Source organism: Phoxinus phoxinus (genome assembly GCF_949152265.1).
Source record: "Phoxinus phoxinus genome assembly, chromosome: 14".
Taxonomy (NCBI): domain Eukaryota; kingdom Metazoa; phylum Chordata; class Actinopteri; order Cypriniformes; family Leuciscidae; genus Phoxinus; species Phoxinus phoxinus.
Window position 1 is genome coordinate 28,467,857 of NC_136889.1, and position 27,300 is coordinate 28,495,156.

The 27,300-nt window shown below is 43.8% G+C and overlaps 2 protein-coding genes across 2 annotated transcripts in view; both read right to left on the minus strand.

The window, feature by feature from the left end:
* Positions 1 to 224: 224 nt before the first annotated feature.
* Positions 225 to 16,721, minus strand: oit3 (oncoprotein induced transcript 3). Its single transcript, XM_079634230.1, has 9 exons — positions 16,560 to 16,721; positions 12,862 to 13,236; positions 12,657 to 12,770; positions 10,596 to 10,718; positions 10,387 to 10,509; positions 10,146 to 10,306; positions 8,811 to 9,223; positions 911 to 1,010; positions 225 to 788 (listed from the first exon to the last, which is right to left on the minus strand). Exons 1-9 carry the CDS (start codon positions 16,636 to 16,638, stop codon positions 624 to 626), a joined length of 1,653 nt encoding a protein of 550 aa, XP_079490356.1. The 5' UTR covers positions 16,639 to 16,721; the 3' UTR covers positions 225 to 623.
* Positions 16,722 to 20,483: 3,762 nt separating this feature from the next.
* The window catches only part of mcu (mitochondrial calcium uniporter), an 89,998-nt gene continuing 83,181 nt past the window's right edge, over positions 20,484 to 27,300 (minus strand). Inside the window, exons 8-9 of the mRNA XM_079635937.1 lie at positions 27,097 to 27,213; positions 20,484 to 25,284 (exon numbers count right to left, since the gene is read on the minus strand). Of these exons, the coding sequence (XP_079492063.1) occupies positions 25,204 to 25,284; positions 27,097 to 27,213 (198 nt within the window). The 3' untranslated portion in view covers positions 20,484 to 25,203. The remainder of the gene's footprint in view (positions 25,285 to 27,096; positions 27,214 to 27,300) is intronic.

Consider the following 27,300-nt stretch of genomic DNA (forward strand, 5'->3'; position numbering starts at 1 on the left):
AACATTTAATGTACTATTAAGAAATTATGTTCCAAACTAAATTTAAGTTTTTTTGTGTGTTTTTTTACCTCGGTAGGGTAGTGATATTTATTAAAACAATATTGTTTAATTGTTTGAATATCACATGCTGAGAAAACTGAAATGTTAACATAAACCAAATAGTTTAATTTGGCTTTTTGTTTTAAATGCATATGTATTGCCCTGTGAGAGACAATATGACTACAGACTGTGAAAAATACCTTTATTGTCTGTAAAATCATTGTATTTTCCCCATTAGTAAAACAGTATTGAATATAAATGCAAATGATCCATTCAAGATTGTAAAATGCCAGCACTCAGTTGCATGTCCTAAGCTTTATTGAAATGCTCAGACTATACTGTTAACTGCACACACATCACCTACAGTAAATGCATATGTTTGGTCTGGTAGATGAGGTTTATGTTAATATAGTGTCATAAGCAGTGGAAGGAAGCAAGTGAGATGAGACTTTAACAAATGATCCTTATATTACTCATAAATGTAAGATTACTGTAGATATGCATGTATTTAAATACAGTAAAGTAGCCTGTAGATGGCGTTGTTTTCTTTATGCATGTAAGAGATGTTATAGATGTGTGTGGTCTCATGGGTCTGGCAGTATCCGAATGGGTCCGCTGGACAGAACGTCTTGCTCTTGGTGCTGGTCGGTCCAGAGATGTCGCCTCAAACGCTTTCTGCAACCCTGCGTACAGCGAGATTCCCCTTGTGCCTGCCCACACACCAGTACACGGCAATGCAGGAACACCTCCTAACACACAGTACGCATAAAATAACTGATTTAATGACCCAATCATTCTCACACACACTCATTAGCTACCTCATTAGCACACAAAAACACACTTTCCCAGCATGAACCTGTTCCCTACTCACTCTGTTGTCCTTGCCGATGAACTTGAAGACGGGGACCTGGTAGTGTTTGGAGAGCTGGTCTTTAGCCGAAAGCTGACGCACTGTTTCGTCTGAAATGCAGCTGGGAAACATAAGGCCATTAAAGCACAACAGTCTCTAAATATAGACTCTGCCTTTGTGTAAAGGTGATGTAAGCAATCTTTCCTCGAAATATCACACATAAATTATACCGATAGATATGACATAACACTCAGGTGTCCTCACTCTGTGAGAGGCGTAGGCTCTAAAAAACAGCTAAAAAAACACATCATAGTGTCAGGTTTGCTTAAGTATTCAGGTTTTGGAGATGGATCTTGTGGAAGAAGGGATAGGACGGTCTAATTCAGAGGCTAGTTGAAGTTAGCAAAATGGCTAAGGAAGGGATAATACACATGATCTCGATTATTACACGGCTACACTGTAAAAAATATGTTGGTTTAACTTAAAAAAGCAAGTTACCTTGTTGCCTTAAAATGTTGAGTTCGTTGTAATTAAAAATTTGAGCTAATACAATGAAGAAGAATGGTTTAATAAACAGAAACTCAAAATAGTATGTCATCTCATTCTTCACACATTAGTTATCGAAGTTGATTTGACAAAAGATAAAAAGTTGTGATAAGAAATCATGAAAATATTTGGAAGTACTTGAAAGTACTTGCCACATAAGTAAATAATTAGTCACAAAATATTGATCTGAGTTGAAATATTTTATTAGGTCTTTAAACGCAAAGCTTATGTGGAGAGAGCAGTTGCTAGCGCGACAAGTTCAAAGTAGACGGACATTTAAGAGATACAGTCATACCACTTATTACACAGCATTTCGCCACATAAACAATTATGGAGATAAGAAATATTGATTTCAGATTAAACTGTTTTATGTTTGTATCTCATAATCCAAAAGTGTATAAAACAATAGTCACAAAATGGCAGCAGCTGCGTTTTAATGAAACAAGAGAGAGCGAGTCCATGATACTGGATGAAATAATGAAATACCTGTACACAAAATATTGATTCGACTGAGTTTTTATATTTTATTAGCTAAACTAATGCAAAACTTCCATTAAGAAAAAACGTCCCTAGCAAGCGTATAGAGCTTATGCACCAGAGAAACAAGGGCACAGCCATCTTTAGAATATTGTCTTTGAACTTTTTGTTAATGAAAGTTATCATGAGGATTGTAATGTTTAAAGCAGATTAATGTCAGTCGACCGGGAAGATTTTAAAACGAGCCGCTCATTCATAAATACGCAAGATCGCTGTGAAAATACAGACCGGAAGAAAAAAGATAAGGTCTATAGCGCTGCTGACTTCAGTAACCCGGATGAGCGTGTGTTCCCTTTCGTCCAGGGAACTCCGACGTACGTCGGGTTCCCCTGACGAATTGGGATCACGCTAGGGAGCCTATTACCTTCGAGAACTAAACAAAAAGCCAATGAACATTGGCATGCAACATTTGCATTCCGCGGACCCGCCCGTCAGCGCGGGTATAAAAGCCGGAAGTAAACATTGCATCATCGCCTTTCGCTTCGGAGCCTCAGTATTCCTGAATCTTCAAGCCAAGCCTTCTGGAGACAAAACAAAGCTTACCTGGAGAGCAGAAATCGCTGGTGTGACGGCGCGGTGCAGCGATCCTCGCCCTCGGCAGCAAAGGGTTGCAGTTTTCCCCCGGTTGTCTGCTGCGGTGGTCCCTCGGCGCTTCGGCGTTTTCTCTCTCTCTCTCTCTCTCTTGTTTTCTCTCTCTCTTTTTCTGTCTAAAAGAGCTGGCGGGTGTTTCGCGTCCTTTTCAGGATGTCGACTCACCCGTGCGTTTCTGGATGTGGTAGACTTCTCCCTCCGGATGATGGCCATCAACACTGTCTCGCATGTTTGGGCTTAAGGCATGCTGAGGCAGCGTTGTTGGATGAGTCATGCTCTCTCTGTGGGAGCATGGCCATCGCGACGCTCCGCTCGAGACTAAGATCCCTGAAATATGGGGGAGTCCCTTCGGAGAATGCTCGATCTAGTTCGTCTGTCGGTTCAGTTCGACAGGCGGCTACTTCGGTCATTCCCGTTGGTGAGCGTATGAGGGTTACAGTGCGGAATGTCTCGTGTGGTGAAACATCCTCGCGAGCTTCCCACTCCTCTAGCAGCTCGCTGCCAGCGGCGCTTCCGGGGGAACTTCCGGGGCCGTCCCGCACGGTTCCGGTTGTTTCCTTTGGAGCGCCCCCGGAGGATCAGATGTCTATCGCGGCATCGGAAGAGGCGCAATCATCTTCGGGTGAGGAGTCAGCGGCTCCACCCCCTTCGGGTGCGGTGGCTGCGGCTGATGCTGATCCCGAAGTGGTTGCCATGCTCGAAAGGGCGGCCGCGAATGTGGGACTCGAGTGGAACCCTCCGCCCGGGCCCTCGCATTCGCGGCTTGATGATTGGCCTGCTGCGGTGCGTGCGGATGCCCCGCGCACCGCTCCAGTGCCCTTCTTCCCTGAAGTGCATGAGGAGTTGAGGAAGTCCTGGTCGGCGCCTCTGGCGTACCGGCGGGGGCCTCCTCGCCCCTCCCTCTTCACCACCCTTGACGGCGGGGCGGCGCACGGGTACGAGGGAATCCCCCCAGTGGAGCGGTCTATCGCGATGCAACTGTGTCCGAAGACCGCTTCCACCTGGCGGGGTGCCCCTTCACTCCCCTCCCGCGCCTGTAGGTTCTCCTCGGGTCTAACCGGGGAGGCCTATAAGGCGTGTGGAGACGCCGCCTCCGCCCTGCATGCCATGGCTCTGCTTCAGGTCCACCAGGCCAAAGCACTCCATGACCTGCAGGGGGGTGGTCCCGACCCAGCCTTGCTGCAGGAGCTGCGTGCGGCGACTAACTTCGCTCTACGGGCGACGAAGGTTACCGCACGTTCGCTGGGTCGGGCGATGTCCACACTTGTGGTCCAGGAGCGCCACCTATGGCTCACCCTTGCGGATATGCGGGAAGCCGAGAGGAACAAACTTCTCGACTTCCCCGTGTCCCAAGGGGGCCTCTTCGGCGAGGCGGTGGATAACTTGGCCCAAGAGTTTTCCGCCGCCCAGAAGCAGTCGGAAGCTATGCGGCATGTCCTGCACAGGAGGAAGGCCGCTGCTGGCCCAACTCCTGTTGCTGCACAGCCTCCGGCCGCTCGTCGCCGAGGTCGTCCTCCTGCGGCCGCTCCCCCTCCAGGCCAGCAGCCTCAGCCTGGGGGACGGAGGTCGGGCCGTAAGAGGGCGGCCCAGCCCGCTCCGACGCCACCTGCACCTTCCAGGAAGAAGAGAGGTGGGCGTCGTTCCTGATGCGGGCGACCTGGATCAGGATGTTGCTGCTCTGCGGGAGGCGGTCCCTATTCGCCTCCTTCCCCCGGGGGAGGGCCGGGTGGAGAATCCTTGTTTTGTTTTTGTTCCGCCACTGACACAGTCAGTGGTACCCACCTTCTCAATAAAAGAGCAGTTTCCGAAACATCCTTTTCCAGGTCATCCACGGCCGAGACTGTCGGGCACGCAGTCTCCCCCGTGCGAGAGGGTCGCAGCGGCGGCGCGTGTCGTTTCAGTGCGACACGGCCCCCGCTCCCCTCTCCCCAGCCTGCGGGTAGCGGCCTCGCGGAACCCTCCGCGTCGCCCCGGCCTGCGGCTGGCCACGGAGGCGCAGAGACGGGGTTACGAGGAGTCAGGGCCTCGTTCCTCGTCTCTCCCCCTCCCCTCGCCACGGGGCGGCCCGCAGCAGAGGGTACACGAAGAACCCTCTCTGCCGTCTGCCCCCCGGTGTGGACAGGTAGGTGTCAGTACCTGCGCCCAGACCCCGCTCGCGGTCGCCATGTCGTCGCTGGAGCCGGGTCCCTGTCCCCCGCCCTGCTGCCCCTCCGCGGGTACGCCGGTGGTTCGGGTGGGTCTACTCGCTCGGTTCCTGGAGGCCTGGCTAGCGCTTCCAGCTCCGTCCCGGTGGATCCTCCGCACCATTCGGCTCGGCTACGCAATTCAGTTTGCTCGCCGGCCTCCCAGGTACAGGGGCATTTTCTTCACCCGTGTGCGGTCAGAGGATGCCCCTGTCCTGCGGAAAGAGATCGATGTCCTGCTGGCGAAGGACGCGATCGAGCCGGTCCCTCCTGCCGAGATGAGGTCCGGGTTTTACAGCCCCTACTTCATTGTACCCAAGAAAGGCGGTGGGTTACGACCGATCCTGGACCTGCGTTCCTTGAATCGGGCCCTGCACAAACTCCCCTTCAAGATGCTCACGCAGAAGCGCATTTTCGAATGCATCCGTCCCCGGGATTGGTTTGCAGCAATCGACCTGAAGGACGCTTACTTTCTCGTCTCGATACTTCCTCGACACAGACCGTTCCTGCGGTTTGCGTTCGAGGGTCGAGCGTATCAGTACAGAGTCCTACCCTTCGGGCTGGCCCTGTCCCCCCGTGTCTTCACGAAAGTCGCGGAGGCGGCCATTGCTCCCATGAGAGAGCAAGGCGTTCGCATCCTCAATTACCTCGACGACTGGCTCATTATAGCTCACTCTCGGGATGTTCTGTGCGAACACAGGGACATGGTGCTCCGGCATCTCAGTCAGTTGGGTCTTCAGGTCAACTGGGACAAGAGCAAACTCTGCCCCACGCAGAGGATCTCTTATCTCGGTATGGAGCTGGACTCGGTCGCCCAGACTGCGCGCCTCACAGAGGAGCGCGTCCAGTCAGTGCTCACCTGCCTCAGGTCTTTTCGAGGCAGGACAGCGGTTCCACTGAAACAATTTCAGAGGCTCCTGGGGCATATGGCGGCCGCAGCGGCGATTACACCGCTCGGCCTATTACATATGAGACCGCTACAGCGCTGGCTTCACGATCGAGTCCCCAGGTGGGCGTGGCAGAGTGGCACGTTCCGGGTCCAAGTGACCCCGCACTGCCGCCAAACCTTCTCCCCGTGGTCGGACCCTGCGTTCCTTCGGGCTGGAGTGCCCCTGATCCAGGTTTCCAGGCATGCTGTGGTTTTCACAGATGCCTCTGCCACGGGGTGGGGGGCCACGTACAAAGGGCATGCAGTCTCGGGTCTGTGGACGGGGCCCCAGCTGCATTGGCACATCAACTGCCTGGAGTTGCAAGCAGTACGTCTAGCTTTGTGTCGCCTCGTAGGGGTTCTCAGACACAAGCACGTACTGGTCCGTACGGACAACACTGCGACCGTTGCGTACATCAACCGTCAAGGTGGTCTACGCTCCCGTCGTATGTCGCGACTCGCCTCCCACCTCCTCCTATGGAGTCAGAAGCATCTGAGGTCGCTTCATGCCGCTTACGTGCCGGGGGCTCTCAACCGTGTGGCCGACGAGCTTTCACGGTTCACCCCCCTGCCCGGAGAATGGCGACTCCATCCCCAGGCGGTCCAGCTGATTTGGAGTGTCTTCGGAGCGGCGCAGGTCGACCTGTTCGCCTCTCCGGACACGACCCATTGCCAGTGGTTTTACTCCCTGTCCGAGGGGACCCTCGGCACGGACGCCCTGGCTCTCAGCTGGCCCCGGGGCCTACGCAAATATGCGTTCCCCCCAGTGAGCCTTCTTGCGCAGACTCTGTGCAAGGTCAGGGAGGAAGAGCAGCAGGTCTTGCTAGTGGCGCCGTACTGGCCCACCAGGACTTGGTTCCCAGAACTTATGCTCCTCTCGACAGCCCCTCCTTGGCCGATTCCTCTGAGGAAGGATCTACTTTCTCAGAGACGGGGCACTCTACGGCACCCGCGTCCAGACCTCTGGAAACTCCATGTCTGGTCCCTGGACGGGACGCGGAGGTTCTGAGTGGTCTGCCACAGGCAGTGGTAGACACTATCGCTTCCGCTAGAGCCCCCTCTACGAGGCGCCTCTATGCGTTGAAGTGGAACCTGTTCGTCGCTTGGTGCTCCTCCCGTCAGGAGGACCCCCGAACTTGCCCGATCGGCGTTGTGCTTTCTTTCCTGCAAGATGGGTTGGAGCGTAGGCTGTCCCCTTCAACCCTCAAAGTGTATGTCGCTGCCATTGCGACGCATCACGATGCAGTTGACGATAAGTCGGTGGGAAAGCACGACCTGGTCATCAGATTCCTGAAGGGTGCTAGGAGGTTGAACCCTCCTCGCCCTGTACACTCTGTACCCCCTTGGGACTTGACTCTGGTACTGAGAGCTCTCCAGAGTCCTCCCTTTGAGCCTTTGCTGACAGTAGAGCTTGATATCCTGTCTATTAAGACAGCGCTCCTGTTAGCATTGGCTTCTTTTAAAAGGGTCGGGGATCTGCAAGCATTTTCGGTCGACGAATCATGCCTAGAGTTCGGGCCGGGCCTGTCCCATGTAACACTGAGACCCCGCCCCGGATATGTGCCCAAGGTTCCTACCACTCCGTTTAGAGATCAGATAGTGAACCTGCAAGCGCTGCCCCAGGAGGAGGCAGACCCAGCCCTAGCTTTTCTCTGTCCCGTCCGCTCCTTGCGGTGTTACGTTGACAGAACGCAAAGCTTCAGGACCTCAGACCAGCTCCTTGTCTGTTACGGAGGCCGGCAGAAGGGGAAGGCCGTCTCCAAGCAGAGGTTAGCCCACTGGATAGTGGATGCCATCACCCGAGCCTATATGGCTCAGGGTGAGCCTTGTCCCCCCAGGTTGCGCGCTCACTCAACTAGAGGTGTTGCCGCTTCCTGGGCGTTGGCTCAAGGCGCCTCGCTGACAGACATTTGTAGAGCTGGGGGCTGGGCGACACCTAACACGTTTGCTAGGTTCTATAACCTCCGTGTGGAACCGGTTTCCTCCCGGGTTCTGGCTTCGTCCAGTGGGTCGAGGGAATAGGTTGTGTCGGCTTGCTGCGCCACTCTGTAATCAGATAAGTGCGTCTCTTCCGCTCCGCTGGCCCCTAAGTGGTAACCTCGTTGAGCTCCTCCATCACCCCCCCGGCGCCCGGCGTAGCGGACCGCCCGGCGCCAGGTTTGCTCCTCTAGCTAGAGTCGTAGCAGACTGGGTGTTCAGTGGTCTTGTGTACCGGTTTTTGCCACGTGCAGTCCAGCCGTGTCTTCCCCGACGGACTTGCGCCGTCGTCCTTGTTGTATGCGCTCCCAATTCCAATGGTTGGGACCATCTCAGGGACTCCATATGTTCACTATGTGAATTCATATGAGTATTCCAGGCCAGATCAGGCATCCTGGTTTTCCGTAGTGTGCCTCCCCCCCCCTGGGGGTTGAGGCACGCTTCCCAGTGTTATCCAATGTCCTCTGTGTGGGTCTTGCGGAACAGCAGTGGATTCCTAGCAGCCCCCGAAATTTATTGAAAAAACTGCTGTAGGGCGGCTTAGCTGGGCACTGGAAGGGGCCAGCACCATGGCGTTTTATTAGGGATCCCAATTCGTCAGGGGAACCCGACGTACGTCGGAGTTCCCTGGACGAAAGGGAACGTCTCGGTTACGTATGTAACCCTCGTTCCCTGAGTACAGGGAACGGAGACGTACGTCCCTTTGCCATGTGGCTGCACCTTCGCAGGGGTCCGTTACTTCGGCTCCTCAGCGAAAAGCGATGATGCAATGTTTACTTCCGGCTTTTATACCCGCGCTGACGGGCGGGTCCGCGGAATGCAAATGTTGCATGCCAATGTTCATTGGCTTTTTGTTTAGTTCTCGAAGGTAATAGGCTCCCTAGCGTGATCCCAATTCGTCAGGGGAACCCGACGTACGTCTCCGTTCCCTGTACTCAGGGAACGAGGGTTACATACGTAACCGAGACGTTATCTGTTTTGAGCAGTTGTTTTCTGGGAATAACTTACCGCTGGATTGCGCGATTGACCAATCAGAACCAAGTATTCCACAGAGCCGTGTAATAAAATGAATTATAGCACCAGTCATGGAGTATACAGTATGGTATTGTGAGCATACAGAACAATATCCCTTCATATTTTAATTCTTCTGAATACCTACCCATCTTCGATGAGGTAATATTTTAAGGCCTGGTCAGCCTTGGGGCCAGGTGTGGCAAAACAGCTTTCAACAAAGGCAGCAAGGCCATCCACCCGCTCTCGAGGCTCAACGCCGAAGTACAACGAGTCACGCAGCCGCAGTTGAGGAGGTTGGTTGTACGGCTCAGAAAATTCTGCGCTTTTAAACAGCTCCAAACTGAAGGGGAATATTCCTTCGCTGTGTCCCGCTAACTCCAGCGCTGTTTTGCTCAGACTCGGCAGGTATCCATCTGACACTTCGTACTGCCGCGGAAACTCGCACGTAATTGGCAACAGTAGTTTACTGGTGCGCACGATCAAATCACCATTGTTGCTGGGACCTGACCGGGGCAACCCTGTCACCAAGTTGGTGCCAACGATTATGTCATCAATCACCTGAAGCAGAGAGAAAGAGAAAGGATTTTCCACTACATTCGCAGAGAACTACATTGAAGAGTCAACATGTAATACCTTTTGCCATCTATTTTACTTCAGTAATATAAAGAATTAGGGAACAACCAGACCTGAATGCGAGCTTGTTGTGGATTTTAAAGGAACACCACTTGCAAGTACTGTACTTTTTAGGAGACTTTTTTTTAGGGTCTAGCCCTAAAGCTTGGCTATGATAAATCTTGGGTAATGCGTTATTGACATAACAGTACAACTCTGTGTAAAGCGACTTTGAAATGATAAACATTGGGAAAATCACTATACAAATAAATTTGACTTGACTTTTTGACCAGGATGTGGAGGCTGAAGGTCAAGTTCTCATTCTGGAATGGTATATCCCAATAGTAAGGCTTTATTGACTCTAGCATGGTTTGGTGTTATTGCCACAACATTTATTCCATTAACACAGACATTGAATTACTTTGTCAGCCAAAAAACTAATCTGGTTTAGTCATGTGACATTTCTGCTCATCTGCCATATTTATTACCATCACTGGGGCAAAGTAAAGGCAGTGAATACAAAAGCTCACGAACATACTGCACATTTTTGTCTTGCATTTCTCTTTGTTTGTTCGTTTTTTCGTCACTGCATTTACTTTTCCCCACTCAAGGTCATAAATATGATGGATAAGTGGAGAATGTCACATGACTTGCACAGGTAATGTCAGTTAAAGTCTTTTCACAGATGGAGCAAATTTATTATTAGATTACAAAGACAAACTTTTTTTTATTTGGAGTCGGACTAACGCAAACCTTTTAATCATGTACAATAACACCAGGAATATGCATTACGGAAGTAAACAGGGTCAGTCTAGATTTCACGTTGACTTTCAAATCGAATCTTGATAGATTGATAGATAATATTTACTTCGACCACAGTGCCACAGGTCTTCAGACTAAAGTGGAGGTTAATGTGAGTGCCATTGGAAATGCCACGGCAGGAAGTGTTAGACAGGAAGAGTTCAAGTCCTCCAACCAGGTCTTTGGGAACCGAGACCTCTATGGAACTAGGATCACACTGCACAGGGACTGCACATAAAAACAAATGTCAAAGTGAAGTCCACAAACCCTGACAGAAAAAGAGCAAAAGGCAGAGAGCTTCAGCTCACCCTGACAGGTCTGTTTGTCCTCTCCCAGCGTCAGACCCCGGGGACAGTGACAGTAATATGAGTCGTCCTCTGAAGAGCATCCATGGCTACAGCCTCCATTCACATTGTCACATCCTTCAGTCTCTACACAGAACCACAAAAAAACACAATGCGTGACTTAAATGAAAGTCTGCCCATATTCAGGATGCTCTGTCTTACCATATTCTTACCTTTACAGCTCTTCCCGTCTACGTCCAGCACTTTACCTCGTCCACACTCACATCGCCGAGAGCCCTTGGTGTTGATGCATACTTCTGCACATCCTCCATTGCCTTTCTCACATTCGTTTACATCTTACACATAACACACCAGATCACAGTTAAAACAGATACTTGAATGTGCGGTAGAAACAGGGCTGTGAGTTGCCCCTGCTGTCTACATGCCTAACTGAACAATACTGATTTGGAACAAACATTTGCACACACAAGGGATTGCCTAAAGGATACTTATGAGAATATCAATGAGGGGACAGAGGGCTTGATGTCCTTAATTACATCCAATCCAGTTAATGGTGGTGGATGAGGAGATTCCCCCTTTCATGTAAAGCGCTTTGAGTACCCAGAAAAAAGCGCTATATAAATGTAACAAATTATTAGGCCTATTATACATGCAATGCTACATTAGACTTTGTTTGTATAGCCTACTTTATCGGAACAATCTTTGTATCAGGAGCGACAAAAGTCTGCCTTAACATGCTCCCTCCATAGGGGGATCACTGTTTTGCAACAAAACATTTATTGTCTTCTGGCATTGGAATAGACAGTGATTAGTTAAGTGGTTCGTGGAAAATACGGTGTCCGAGAGGGCCCAATGCGCTACAATTGAAGAAAGCACATGCAAATAGAAAAAACTCCAGCAAATGAAGAAAACATTTCCTGGGGACCCCAACAAGTGACAAACTTGGCTGAGACATGCTTATAGTTCAATGTCTACTCGTCCGTGCTATTGTCGATGACCTGAAAGGGGAGTTTTGTTTTGTTTATTTTAACATTCTGATCATATGCGTGTTGGGAGAATTTGCAGTGTGTTTCTGTATTTGGTTGCATTGTGAGTAGTTACAGCCCATGTGTTGTCAAACTCATGAAGATGTTTTCTTAATTCGCTGGTGTTATTTCTATTTGCGTGTGATTTCTTCAGTTGCAGTACGTTGAGCCCTCTCGGCCACCGTATAAAAAGGTAATGAAATCCTAACGGAAAAGACTGAACGACAGAGAGAGAGAAGATCAATGAGGGGACAGAGGGCTCGATGTTCTCAATTACATCCAATCCAGTAAATGAACACATTCAATTACATCTAATTGTTTTCACTTATTCCATTTACTCATTTTTGTCCTACTATATCTTTGCCCTTCAATACAGCATTTAAAGTTGACACTTTCTCTTACCAGCTTATGAAGCAGAACTGCTTTATGCAATGTGTTCATTATGCAAATTAAGGAAGGATTTGATGAGTTTGACTCTTCAAATTAAGGCTTGAATCCCCAAGCTAAGTAAAAAAAGTTTGGAGGATCTTTAAAGTACATTTTATTTTTAAGTATACATGTTAACAATGTTTCCAATGGGTCAGATTGTATCAGGATACTTGGTTCTACACCACAGGTATCCAATCCTGCTCCTAGAGGGCCAATGTCCTGCAGAGTTTAGGTCTAACCTGCTTCGACCAATCAGCTTGGAATGTTAGAATAATCCTGAAGACCTTGATTAGTTGGTTTAGATGTGTTTAATCAGGGATGGAGCTAAACTCTGCAGGACATGGCCCTCCAGGAGCAGGATTGGACACCCATGCCCTAAAGCCTTGAACATCCATTTACACCTGGCCTCTGGCTGTTCTTGTAACAACTGCATATCCTTAAAAGATAGACTTGTGAACATAAGTTACGTTCATTCTGAGATGTAACCATAGCAACAGTACCAATTGGGAGCAAATGAACAACTTGGGTTCTGCAAGACAAATTTCAACAGATTGTGTCCTTAATTTTACCGACAGAAATTCCTTTAAAAATGTAGACAACCTGAAAATTGCTGGCTAATTTGCACTCTGTTCTTTTTTTTTTAACCTTTAAAGGCATTGATTTTGCTGGCTGCCTTTGTACATTAATGGATTGTTTCTGAACAGTCTTGCGGTCTCTTTCCCATCATTGCAAAAGCCCTCTCTCGTTCTTATCGCAATACAACTCTTCTTGCTCTATAAGCATTTCTCTTGCCCAGGCCTGGACCACACTGTTACTCACCCAGACATGTCTGCGCATCAGGGCCTAGAACCGTTCCCTCAGAACAGCGGCATTCTGGCTCGATGGGGCAGTCAGCTCCATTACACTCAACCTCATCGCATATGTCATAGAAATCTATGGTGACACACGTAACGAAACCGTCTGATGGAGGCCAATTCTTAACCAACATGTCAGAAAGACCTAATGAGGCAGTAGGAAGACTTACGGCCACAGTAGACGTGGAAGCAGACTGAGGGTCGGGGTAGGCGGTAGACGTAGTAACCCTTAGCACAGGCCTTTACGTCCACACTAGCTGTCCAGTGACAGCAGTTGTTATTGAAGCTAGCACAAGCATGTAGGGTAACAATGCCATCACTAGGCCGAGGGTGACTGCCATTCAGCCAGATGGGGGCATGGGTACCACAGTGGTTCTCATCGATACAGAAGGTTGGCATAGCATCCCCTGCCATCCCTGTAAAGCGATACCATTCCCCCGCCACGTGCCGGTCGCACAGAGGGACTCCTGCTGAGTTGTTGACATGGTAGTCTGTATTCCGCCATGGTTCGTTCAGACTGATATACGCTGAGCAGGGATCTAGGGCTGACCAATGACAGAGACAGGTAACAATTGGTCAGAACAGATTATCTGCTACTGGTGACACCTGCATAATTTCCTCTCTTCCAAATGAATATGCAGAGACAACTATAAGGAAGACATGTGGAGGGGACAATCTGTTGACCAAGGGTAGATCGGGTCGTGTTAATAAGCATTTGCAGACTTCACCAGTATCAGATCATTCAAAGATTAACAGAATAATCGGTAACACTTTCTATGAAACCCATGCTTATAAATAAGTATAAACAGGGCTATAATTCATTATAAGTACTAGTTACATTTATATTATTTTTATAATTACTTATGTCATGCATTTGCTTTTTCAATGCGCATGCTCATAACATACTCTGATTTATAAAGGATAAAATATAAAATAGTTCCAGACACTTGTTTGCTGTACCAATTAGTTATCAATTATGTTATCAGTTATGTTATCAATGTTTGCATTAAAGGTCATGAATAGTAATTATGAATTGTTAAAATCTATATTTCCTCAGCCATATGCATGATTGCTTATAGCCGTTTGGAATTATACTTTAAAAAAATATTGTTGCAGTTTTTTTGTAAGTATTTTTTTAGGTTTAAAAACTCTTTGTTTTTTTATTACAGGAATTATTGTTCATTAGTTACATTAACAAATAAACAATTTAAAATGTACGATGAGCACATCTAATAATAAATTTGCTCCATCTGTAAAAAGACTTTACTTTTTAACTGACATTACCTGTGCAAGTCATGTTTTCTTTTTGCTTTAGGAAAATTGCATCCTATATTTTCACTTTACTTAAAGCCATCAATGATGCATTTATAAAGGTTAGTAACTTTATTACCCCCCCCCCAATAAGTATTTATAAGAACACAGCACAGCTAATAATAAAAACATATTCACTTATTTGACAGAAATAAATCTGAGTTACTAAAAAGTAATTGCAGCTATAATATAATAACACAATGCAGGCTGCATCTTTATAAATACATTCATGGAACCATATGACTGACTTATTAATATTTAGAAATAGATGTATAATGGATTATGAGCATGCACATTGAAAACACAAATGCATGACATAAGTATTATAAAAATTATATAAATGTAACTATAATTGTTCTAATAATGCAGTAGCTCAAACTGAGTCTTTATAAATGTATTTATAAAATATGAATAGTTACTTATAAGTATAAATGGAGCTATAATTCATTATAAGCATGGTCTTCATAGAAAGTGTTGCCGAAAAATCTATATGTTTAATATTTGTTGATGCTAGAGGCAAGAAATCACACACTTACCCAATAACTAACTTAACCGGCAAGCTTCACTTAAAAGACACTGGTCAACACGCTTTACACGTTTTTAAGTTTTGTTGCACATGCTAGACCACCATCAACTAACAACAACAGGGATTAACCATTCAGGACCATCATGGAAATTGATGCTGGTTTAAGTAGGTATTTTCAGAAGTGGTTTGAGGAAAGCGAGGAATGTGTTTTCAATCAGAGCAAGATGAAAGCAGCACAGAGGAAGTCTTGCACTCTATAGTGAGAATATAAAACTGCTTGTTAAAATCTGTCAGTGCAAAACTATTTTCCTTCAGTTGGTTGGTAGATTTCAAAAGGCGTCTAATCAATACTCTGCCCTGCGCCGCTACTCTCTGCCTAACACTCCCCGAGAATGAGTTAGGTCTTTATATGAAGGTGGGCTGCTCTGCTGAACCATGTGGAAATGAAAAATGAAGCAGCATAACATGTGAATAACCATTAGTCAGGAAGCATCAGCCGTTTGATGAGGCATAGAGGGAGAACTCTTTCCACAGTAAATGATCAACTCAGTTCAAATAAAAATTGGCAACAACACACTGTTCCCTGGTTCATAGGGAATTTATACAGGCCTAGAATCAAATCTCCCCGGCCATATCTCCAAATCACCACAACAGACAGCTTTCTGTGCAAACTCAAACACCTTCAGGTAGGTGGACATTTGCCTTCCACACATGATGTATGCATTTAAAATTTTGCATTTTCTGAAGGAAATGACCACTATGATGCCAGGACGTTGCCTTTAGTTTACTAAGGTATTCTGAGTGTTTTCTGGGTGTCCCGAATTGCTGTAGGAGATTGTTTACGAGCCTGAAGCAAAAGAGTCCCACCAGTCCCTGATATTCTGATATGAAACTCCCTCTACATGTCCGTTTATTTGTGGTATCATTCATCCCTGTTGTAAAAACAAGTTGTGCATCAAAGTTTAGGGTTAGAGGTTTATTGTAATATTGCCTTCGAAGACAGCAGTAAAGACTAATGTCACACTTAGAGACATTTCTCAAAATCTTTTTGAATGTAAATAGAGTACACAGGCAGACTGTAGATAGGGTAATCTATTAGGGATGTTCAGTTGATACAAGAACAGCTGGAGGTCAAGGAGAAGCGGATGTTCAGGTCAAGAATGTTTGCTGTAAACACTGTATTCCTGGACACCGCTATAATAAATCATGTCCTCTTTCACATCTGCTGCATGTCCACTTACACACACAGAGCTCTTTGTCATTTCAAACATTGCTGATTTATTGGGTATACCTTATGGTATATTAAACAATGCTGAAATTAAGGATATTTCTTAAAGAAGATTTAAACGTTACTCTTTATTTTAAGGTGACGTAGTTACATTGTACTAACTCAAATTAGCACTGAGTAATATTAATTAACTACTTGTATGCATACTTTACTGTTATTACTATAGTAAGTACATGTATAACGTGTAACTACGTCACCTTAAAATAAAGTGTTACCGATTCAAAATTTGAATAGAATAGATTATTAACAGAGGCAAAAGTATTTATTCCTTTTAACGGACCGAGAAAAAAAATCATTCAATGTAGTCAGGCATATCTTTCATATTGTTATTAAATGTTTTGCCAAGGAAAACATCATTATTACTATTGCTCATATTGAACATAACTCAATAACTACAGTACGATACTTTTGATTTATTTTCATTAAGAGTTATCTATCTGAACCATATCTAGAGACCAGAATATCATAAAGACTTGGGGAAGGACCAGTATAAGATAATACCTAAAAGCAATAACAACAAAGTGAAACCACTCAGAACACCTTAGCAACTGCATTGCAACACCCTAGCAACCACCCACAACTCATGATGGTTATGACTTTTTCACAAGCACCACTCACGTGTCCTTCAGAAAAATGTGGTTACTGTATATCAATACAATAACAAAATGGCATCCTTTAGAATGAAGCTCAAGTAATAAGCACATTATATTAATAACAATAAGCAGTGTAAAACAAGTGCTTACCTATGGCCTGTGCAGTACTCACAGCTTGTAAAAGAACAACCAAAGTGAAAAGCATGTCCAGTGGTAGAGAGGATTTCATTTAGTAAGAAATCACAGACGTTCACCTTGTCATCCCAGTCTTGACACTTCAGTTTGTGGAAGAGCTTTGTGGTTTAATAGTGGACTCTGTTATCTCTGTCATTAGGAGGGATGTGTCGAACACAATGACTGTAAATCATTTGTTTGTCGTCTTCGCCATGGACAGGACATCGATCTCACCTTGACCCCTTCTCCTGTCCTCTTGTCCCCAGTCTATGAAAACCCGCCCGTCCGGATAGAGACAGGACCATCCTCTCATTGTTACTGGAGTCGGGCTTATCCATCCTACCGTGATACATCATCCAGAATCCTTTATCATCCCACCCAACCGCCTACATTAGCAGATGTGATGCATTCTAGTAGACAGTGTTAGGAAATTCAGGAGGAGATTCATCTCCTGCTCTCTGTAGAACTTCGATAGGTGTTATTGGCCTATAAGTCAGACTGTATATATGGAAGCTCAACACTTAGAATGCTGCGTTGTTTCAACCCATGTTTGGGTCAAATATGGACAAAACCCAACTGCTGAGTTAAAAAAAAATGTAATTCAAATTTGAAACCCAACCATTGGGTTTGTACGGAGGCCCTAAGAGGGGATATGGTGGTGGAAAAAATATGAAATGGGAGGAAAAATAACAACTCAATGTTTTTGCGTCCTCTCGCTAATATTTTGCACTCCCCCAAGAAACTTTGTGTTCCATCGCAAAAAAATAATTGTTCGCTCACAAAACGCGAAACAATTGTGATACATTGTGTAGATACATACGTGCGCGCGCGCGTGTGTGTGTATATATCTAGAATTTAAAGAGTTTTTTATTTTCATTGGTTCTTTCTTGTATGTCCTTTGTGATTATTTCTTTGAATTTGAGTTAATGTATGTTGTATGTAACTGGTGGTATTTACCGGTATGCTACCTGGGTTATTTTTCTTATAATATTGACAGGGTTACTCCTGTCTGGCGCCCGAATTTATTAACTTTAATCTACACAAAATCATTTGTTGATTTTTTTAATGTATTATCGGGTCACCACCGTTACATGTACATACATATATGACAGACAGACAGATCATTTTTATTTACACACAATATCTTGCTCTAGATGAAAGTAGTTCACATGACTGGCATTCCATGCTTTGTGAAGCCATACAATAGCTTTGTGAAACAGACCAAGATTTAAGTTTAAAATTGAAAACAGTTATTATTGTATTATTGTATTGTTATATGTTAACCAATAATTTAACAATTACTAAATCACAAATTAAATCAGTTTTAAAGCAAGACATTTTTTATCATACTTTTAGGTTGCTTTTATGTTGCAAGGGGTCTATTTGAAGTGAACTACTTCTTTGTTAGTCAGTAATCAGTCCGACTTTGCTTTGTACTTTGTCAAGTTTGTCGTCTTTCCTTTGTCCTTCACGGCAGCCCAGGAAAGACTGGACAATGTGCTAATCATTGGTTTCATTAGCACAGAGTAGAGGAAAGTGTCTGAAGGTTATCACAGATACGGAAAAGTCTAGAGATTGACAAATTGGAGAGGTGCTGCTGGTCTTTTCAAGTCTTAGAGCTTAACAGGCATGGATGTGTCAATTTGGTCAGAGCTTTTTTTCTTTTCTTCCTCTCATTTAAGTAAAGAAGGGAAATGGGCAGAAATGTGTCAAGTGTCTTTTAGAGTTACTGGGCTGTCCAGTAATCCCGTTTCCTTGTTGCTTAAGATCAGTCACAGGGTAAATGCAGACTCTGCAGGAATAGAATCATGGGAGAAACACTATCAGGTTTACATTCAATGTAGCCTCTTAATGTATGTAGGTTTAGACAAACTATACCATGTCACACTTCAGACATGAATGTATAATAGGAAATCCAGCATTTAGAATTGTAATAGGGGAAGACGGCACCCTTAAAGGGGTGGTTCAGGATTTTGGACATCGGATCTCGTTTCCAAGTTAGCCTGGGTGTTATTTATCAAAGATAGTTATCAAAAAAATGTATCCAGTCCTTCCAGTTGCATAGTTCGCCGGTGCTAGGCTAGCGCGAGTCAACGGTATCTGCTAGCCTGCCATTAAAAACAGTTTTACCCACTCCACAGTACACCAAAAGCAAATAAATCATAACGCCAGACCATCGATGTAAATGTCTGTTGAGAGAATAATGTTAGAAATCAAACTACCCTTTCATCGCATTGCAATAATAGTTATACTTTGTTCCCTGTATTTATTAGCACAGTCTACAGCAGCGGCGGAGTGATATTAAGTTACCTAGGCAACCGAGAGAGGTACTACTACTAGCTAGACGTCCCGACTGTAGTGCGCTTCTGTTCTGTGTTTACTTTTTTGGTGCAGTACTACTGACCAGAGCAAAGTAAAATTCCGCCGCTGCTGAGAAACTAGTTCATGTAAATGTAATGCGATAAGTAAGTAAGTAAGTAAGTAAGCTTTATTTACATAGCACCTATCACAGATAAAATTATAAAGTGCTTTACATGTAGCAAGTAACAATTATAACAATTAAGAAACATTATACAAAACATAAAACATAATAGCTCAGTCAACTGAAAGCTTGTCTGAATAAAAGTGTCTTCAGCTGTTTTTTAAAAGAATCAACAGAAACGGCCATAAGCAGCGATAGGGGCAGGGCATTCCACAGTTTGGGAGCAACTGTCTGAAAGGAACGGTCTCCCCGAGTTTTAAGGCGGGTTTTGGGGACCATCAGGAGATTTTGACCTGAGGAACGAAGAGTGTGGAGGGAAGAGTATGGGGTCAACATGTCTGCGATATTTTGGGGGGACTGTCCATGTAGTGCTCTAAAAGTTAAAACTAAAATTTTATAATCAATTCTATATTTTACTGGAAGCCAGTGGAGAATAAATAAAATTGGAATAATGTGTGCCCTTCTGTTAGTTCCTGTTAATAGCCTGGCTGCTGCGTTTTGCACCAATTGTAGACGGTTCAGAGAAAATTTGTTAAAACAAGTAAAAAGAGAATTACAATAATCTAACTGTGAAGAAATGAAAGCATGAATGATCATCTCCATGGTAGCTATAGACAGTATTGTTCTCAGTTTAGAGATATTTCTCCAATGATAAAAGCAGTTTATCATTGAGATGCAAGAGTAGTTTGATTTCTAACATTATTCTCTCAACAGACATTTACATTGATAGTCTGGCGTTATAATTTATTTGCTTTTGGTGTACTATGGAGTGGGTAAAACAGTTTTTAATGGAAGGCCAGCAGATACCGTTGACTCGCGCTAGCCTAGCACCGGCGAACTATGCAACTGGAAGGACTGGATTCATTTTTTTTTAAACTGTCTCCACTGATAAATAACACCCAGACTAACTTGGCAATGAGGTCCGATGTATAAAAACTTCCTGAACCACCCCTTTAAGAACAATGTGCATGCATTTTCTTTTAATTTACATAAATAAATCAAAGAGGCCATTTTACCCAACTACTCAAGCAAGATGTCTCCTAACTGGGGCAAGAAGATGAATATTCAGATGTATAGCAGAGCATAGTGTTCATCAAAAGTGTTGAGATTTTGTGCTGTCTATGTTTAAGATAAAAATATATATATATTTGGGCGCATCTGTCTTACCCTACATGTACAGTATATTAACATGACAGGCCACATACACTCTAAAAAATGCTGGGTTGTTTTAACCCAAATTTGGGTCAAATATGGAAAAACCCAGCCGTTGGGTTACATTTTTTAATTAAAAACGTTAACTCAACGGTTGGGTTAGTCCATATTTGACCCAAATTTGGGTTAAAACAACCCAGCATTTTTTAGAGTGTACTATGTTGCCCTATATAGCTTGGTATTCAAATCAATCACTCAATACCGGATTCAAAACTGGATAAGTATTTATTGATATTTGAATTACATTTCTCTTTTATACACATTTCATAAATGATACAGGATTTTACATTGTCATTTTTAAAGTCTTCTAACATTACAGCATCCGATGCCAATGACAAAACCAACAAATAAAGAATATGAAAAAACTTTTCTTCATTCAAAGTCACCCATTTCCTTTTCCCCCCGAAATATAATTATCATTGTACTGTAAGTGCACATAAAGAAAACTTTAAAACAATACACGTATCTAAAACATAATCAGTGTGAGAGTATAATGAGGAGCTAAAGAAAGAGGGGCGAATGGGCGGAGCAAGGGGAGTTCGAGAAGGAGACTATAGAGCGCTCAGGTCTTTCATACTCTCTGTTCTCAGGTCAGTGTTTAGAATAAAGGCAGCACTGCAGCGGTCGAGCAGCAGCATCGAGACTGAGAGAGAGAGAGAGAGCAAAGACAGGCTAAAACAAGACAATGTAGGAGAGAACCTTGACCAATCAGAGCCTGTGCAGCAGATGAGGTCATGGAGGGCCAGGGACTTGGATGAAAAACTAAACTCTTGATGAACCAGGAGTCTGTTAATCGGCAATCAGCATTCATAATAATCTTTGCTTTTTTGATTCATTTATATATAATTTCCCCATGTAAACATACATTCATGCAACACCCGCTTTAGAATAGATTCCATATATTGGATATATTTTTTTAAAAACCCTGAAACAAAAAGAAACCCTACAAATAAAACAATAGTAATAAAATAAATCAAGGTATAAGATAAAGAACAGACCCAAGACCTCTTAGACGGTCAAGGGATGTCAGTGTACTGGGCTTATTTGAGCAGGAGATGTGTTTTTGCCCTACAATAACAGTTCGGAGTGTGTATCGGGTTGAATTTATGATTGTTGATCACATAAGTGAGGCAGAATTGATGCATTTTTGGCTTATGATGGATTTAATGATTTGGACTGCTATGGACGAAGATTATGCACGAATATAAAATTCACGAACGTCATCATGAGACAAGATGTGCGCACCAAATGCTCAACTTTCATTGTTTTAACACCATATTGTCACAAATGTGCACAGTGACCTTCTGACATCCATCAACATCACATTCAACCAGTCAGATTTTAAGGTTTAGGATTTATATAATTAGTCGATCGTTTCCTCTAATGCTTAGGGTCAGCAATACGCCACTAAGTTGTTCCAGGACTAATGGTAGATGTGCAAGTATCCTCTACTCATTAAGAGCGATGGAAACCAGTTAAACTTCAGTTTATTATAGGATGTGCGATCTGATAAACCCTGTTGGAACACACAGACTCAGGTAAAAGAGAGAAGCAGCTCCGTTGAAACCAGCTGGGTTGCATATAATGCAGTTATAAGGCTGTGTCGTCCTTAAAATAACCACCTAGAGTTCAGGTCTTGCTGTGTTAAATTACAGCGTAATCCAGTCAAGCATGCTGGGTAAATCCCATTGACCTGAACTCCTCACCAAAGACAAAAGATCACTGCTGAAGGGCCTCCATCACAACACTTGCACTTTTAGCCAGACGTGCAACATCCGCAAACCACAGTTTGGTTTATAATAACTGGATTGTGCTTTCCCTCCCAAAGATGTCTATTTAAAGGAACAGTAAAAATGGAAATTATTTAACAATGCCACATTTAAAGGCATAGCCTGTTATTATTATTTTTAATACAAAATAGAGACATTTTGAAGAATTGTCACAGTTGATGTAGCTCTTATCCATTAAACCACAGTTCATAGTCTGTCAAGCTCCAAAAAGAACATTATTCATAGTTCAAGGGGAAATATTTAATTCTGTTCCTCAGAATTGCTGGGCTGTATGGCTTCAGAAGACTTGGAATTGCAGTGTGCTGGAGGGGTGACGTATTTTTGTGGGCCAAAAACCAGAAACGAGTTAGCATTTTAGCACTGTCCTAAAGTCAATGGGTTTTTGAATGGGGTTTTGGTTAAATACCTGGAATAAAGTCTGTGGTGAACAAGCTCAACACATCTTTACGTTTTATTTTATGATATAAGTGGCATTGCTGATTTAGTTTAAAGGGCTAGTTCCCCCAAATGCGATAATTCTGGCATCATTTATAACCCTCATGATGTTCTAAGTCCGTAAGTTCTTCGAAAAATAATCCATATTGAGTGGTTTAGTCCAATTCCTGAAGAGATATGATGAACAGATTTAATTCAGTCTTTTATTCACATATGTACATTTATCAACCCACACATTAGATATGGTAAACAAAAGCTCAAACCTGTTTGATGGACATGCGAGAACCAATGAGGTTCATTCTCGTGTTACGCAGCACGTTTGAGCTTCAGCAAGAACCAATGAGGTTTGTTCTCGCTTTCAAGCAAGTACGGTTGAGTTTCTGTTTATGTTTGCTTTGTTTATATGTGTTTTATATGTGAATAAAAGCCTAAATTCAATCTGTTCATCACAAAGCGATCGAGCCTCTTCAGAAATTTTGGACTAAACCACCCGATTCATATGGATTCCTTTTACGATCTCTTTATGGTAGTAGCGTAGACTATCAAAGGAGCGACAGAAATCTCTCCGGTTTCATGACATGGGGACCCTCAGACATGAGGGTGACTAAACAAGGACATCATTTTCATTTTTTGTTGAACTAACCCTAAACCAACATCTCTAACAATGTTGAGGTTGTCAGGGACATCACACGTCATCACGCTGAAAAGAACGTTTTTGTCGAGTCAACGAAGGTGATGCTTACTTACGGGTTTCAAAGAACATTTTTGGATGAACTATCGTTTTAATGTTCTTTATTTCAAAGCTGTAGGCTGGAGTCTCACCCTGTAATATTTTAACACACGGTCAGAATGAAGACATTCTCAGGGGATTTGAAACTCTGTGCCCCATCCGCCTCTAGAGACACGAACAGAACACAAACATGGCTTCAAAAACGCTTGATGATGACTAAGCACAAACATGGACAGTTTGACATAATGGATGGACTTCTTCTATAGAATCACAGAGCTATTTCTCTGAAGGGGTCTGAGTGCGTGGGAATACCCTTAAGAGAAAACAAGATTGTGGTCAGGAGGATAATGGTCTAAAAAACATGATATGAGCAATTTTTTTTTAGAGAACAAGGGTCAAGTTGATTTCACATCCTTCAGATTCAAACAGTCTGGGTGACCACCTGTCGAAACACAGGGAAACTTCGTTTTCATAATTGTATTAATATATAATTCATATAATATATAAATGATGTTGATGATCAGCTCAACCCAGCCAGAATCACTGCTAAGGCCTGTCGGCTAAAGATAGCACATATAGACAAAGGATGCGACGATCTCTCTCTATAGCATGCCACGAAGTGTGCAAAACACACGCTAATTCTAGATCTAAAATATTACACATTCTCTGCACGTTCCAGAAGACTTGGCATATCGAGGCAGATATATGCAGCTAAAAACGCCACATGACTGATGGGAAATTGATTGCGTCCAGAACCTTTTTTCAAGAAAAAGAAATCGCATTTTACACAGTGACCTGCCTTAAGACCGTTCGATGAGTAATTGCGTCTGATAAACAGGTGTTTAGTAACAAGCACGCTGCAGCAGATGCTGTGAGGCACTGTGGGAAAATGCCATTTGATGATGTTCCAAAGAAGATTTAGAGAGAAAAGAGGCGACCTTTTGAAAAAAGGATCCATCTGCCAAGCGAGCATGTGTATGTGCGTTTCCCATCACAATGTACACTGATGGAGTGTGTACATCATATTTCTAAAGAAAGAAAGCCCAGAGCGTTAGGGATGAACTATTTGAGCGTCGTTTGATGATGGGAATCTCGGAAAATAAAGTATCAGAGCATCTGCAGGTGTGTGGTGGCATGGTTAAAATAAAATCATCTAATAATGAGTAAAAGAAAAGGTTTCTACTCAATTCTTTCTCTTTTTTTTCATCATTATAATAAACATAATATGGCTTTTAAAAAAAGTGCCAACATTTCTTTGATTCTTTTTTCTTTTTGGAATAATAGAACACACAGTGATATTTTAGCTGTTAGGTCTGTCTTCAGCTCTTAACATGTCCGTACAGGAAGCGAGAAAGGAATCGAGACGGTTTAGCTTAGGCTCTTGGGCACAGGTGTCAATGCAGCGATTCAGCCACAAGAGGACTGGTTCGATGGTAAACGGATCCTTTCCGAGATGGAAAAGAGCACCACATCCTGAAATCTCTTCTGCAAAGTGTCAGAGTTAGGGATATCAGCAGTACTCCAATGTGGAAAAAAAACTGTTCAACCCGAGGGCAGATGGTTTTTAGACCTCAGAGTCTCTGTCCCATGCAAGACGTGGGGTCATTGTCTCATAGCGATGTACTGTTTGAATCCCAGTCTACCAACTTCCTGTCTGAAGTAGCTGTGTGTCTCTGTGTGGTCCTGTAGCGTTATGAGGGCGCCTGATCCGCAAGCATCTGTCATCCGTTCATGGATGTAGCTTTGCCATTTCATTTAATTGTATCTTCTTCTCCTCTGCATAGACTTACCAAATTAAAGAAAACAACAAAAAGGATAATAATAAATCTCAGAAGCTTGCTGTGGATATGGTTTTTCATTGAGGTTGTAGAGATAAAACAAAACACAAAAAAAGACAGACAGAAAACTAAACGCAAAGAGGCAGAAGTGAATGAAATAAGAGCGAGAGGCAGAAAGGGCTTCACGTTCTCATCAGTCCTCGCTGGGATTGATTTGCTGGACAGGGAGGTGCAACTGCAGCGGGTCTCGTAGACGCTTTAGATCCAACTCCGTCTGAGGAAAAGAAGAAAAATTAGGATGAATGAATTTAGTTAAAGGAGCAGATCATCCCAAAAATGGACAGTAATAAGGGACTTTAAAAAAATAAGAGCTTAAAAAAAATGACAACAAGGACCAATAACAATCTTAAAAGTAATCCATGTAACCCATAAAGTCCTATAAAGTTCTTTTTTTGACAGATGGCAAAACAGGGCCTAAAATGAACACTCGCCAAACTCCAAATGAGAGTAAAATTGGAGTTGTATATGTAAAAGTTGGTGAGTATATTGCAGCGTTTCAAGCGCAGGAACGTTCCCCAGGAACTAGGAACTTTGGGGTGGTACTCAGTAGGGGCTTTCTCACCAGGAAGTTCTAGGAACTATCCACCAGGGTGATTCCCCGAGAACTAATGGTTCCCTTAGAAACATTTTTCTGGTTGCATTCGCACCGCCAGTAGGAACTCTGAAGTGACGTAAGCCGGCTTTGTTATTATGACTTATTTTGACGGCGCTGAGAACGCCAGAGCCAGTGCATTCTCATTCAGTTTACGATCTGTCTAACAGTCCTGTCTAATACGCTATTAGATTTAACTGTTATACATGGAAAGACAGTATAAGAAAAGGCATTAGCGTATGCCGTGTGGTTGATATTCAGTGTTGCTAGCTGAGCAGAAATACATAATCATGTTTTGCTTGGTCCCCTCAAAGTTGCATTGGATTTTCTCCTCAGCGTAAAGGTTGAGAGGCCCATCTATCACTGTTTTCCATGTTCGTAGAGTTCTAGAGTAAATATATAGGCTATAATATGAGTGGTTACACAGCTTTTTCAAAAATGGCGGGTGCTGGTGTTTCGAGTGCGTTCGGCCAATCAGTGTACACAAACGTCACTGGTAGTTCCTATAGTGCTGGTTTAAACCCTACTCTGAAGTAGGAGATAAATTAGTTCCTCCAAAAGTAGTTCCTAGAACTAAAATCGTTCCTCTTTCCTGCGGTGTGAACACGCCAAAATCCAGGTACTTCCGGTCTTCCGCCAATAGTTTTAGGAACTATGAAAAGGTTCCTCCGGTGCAAAAGCCCCTAGTATGTTGTTTCGACCGCAGGAACTAGGGTCTAAATGAAGTTCCGGGTAAAAAAAAGGTAGTACTTTTTCAAAGTTCAGGAACTTTCAGGGCTGTGACTTTGGCACTAAACACTCTGATATATATTGAGTTCACGCCGCATTTCGATTGGTTGATGCATTTTTTATTTCAACTACCATTTTAAAAAATCTGTTGCGGTGCGTGCAGTCCTACGTAACCGGAGTAATTTGCCTAATCTTCACGGTACTTAAAACCGCAGTGGAAATGCAAAAAGCAACTGGTCTGGGGGAAAAAAGTTCCTGGTAATTTCGGTGGAAACGCGGCGTATGAAACCATTCGCCAGTTGGCTGGTAACATCTTTATAAATTCTAGCAATGTAATTTTGTGAGAACATGAAGCTCGGGACAGTTGACAGGCCAGTGCTGCATCGTCGCGAAAGTTTAAGCCTTGCCAATTGAAATATTCAAGCGCAAGAAGACACAAAAGTGAACTCAAATCATTACTCGATGTGTGGGAAGTTTTCTGTGCGCAAACATACGAAGCACGCGCCCAGAAATCAGCATCTCAAGACCGTGTGAATACTGAATTTAACTCTCTTTCATGTCTTCTTGCGCTTAAAAATGCCCGTATTGGCGAGTATCCTCATAAACATAGTCAGTTACGCCTTAAGTGAACATAAACAGTTGAGAAAGAAAACGCATGTGCATCAGTATTTTGGATTTAGGTTTGAAAAGAGTGCTCTAGCTTACATCAGCAATCGCATCCTTCAGTTTGTTGTACTTCTCAATGTCGAAGCGTGTTCTCTTCGCTCCCTTATGAAAGAACAGCAGGTACTGTCTGTCCCTGGCGTCTGGGTAAAGATATTCCTGTGTGAGAGAACAACGGCAGAGAGGTCAGACGGATCTCCACCTGCTGTGTATTCACAGAAACCTTGTGAAATTCCACAGATCTAG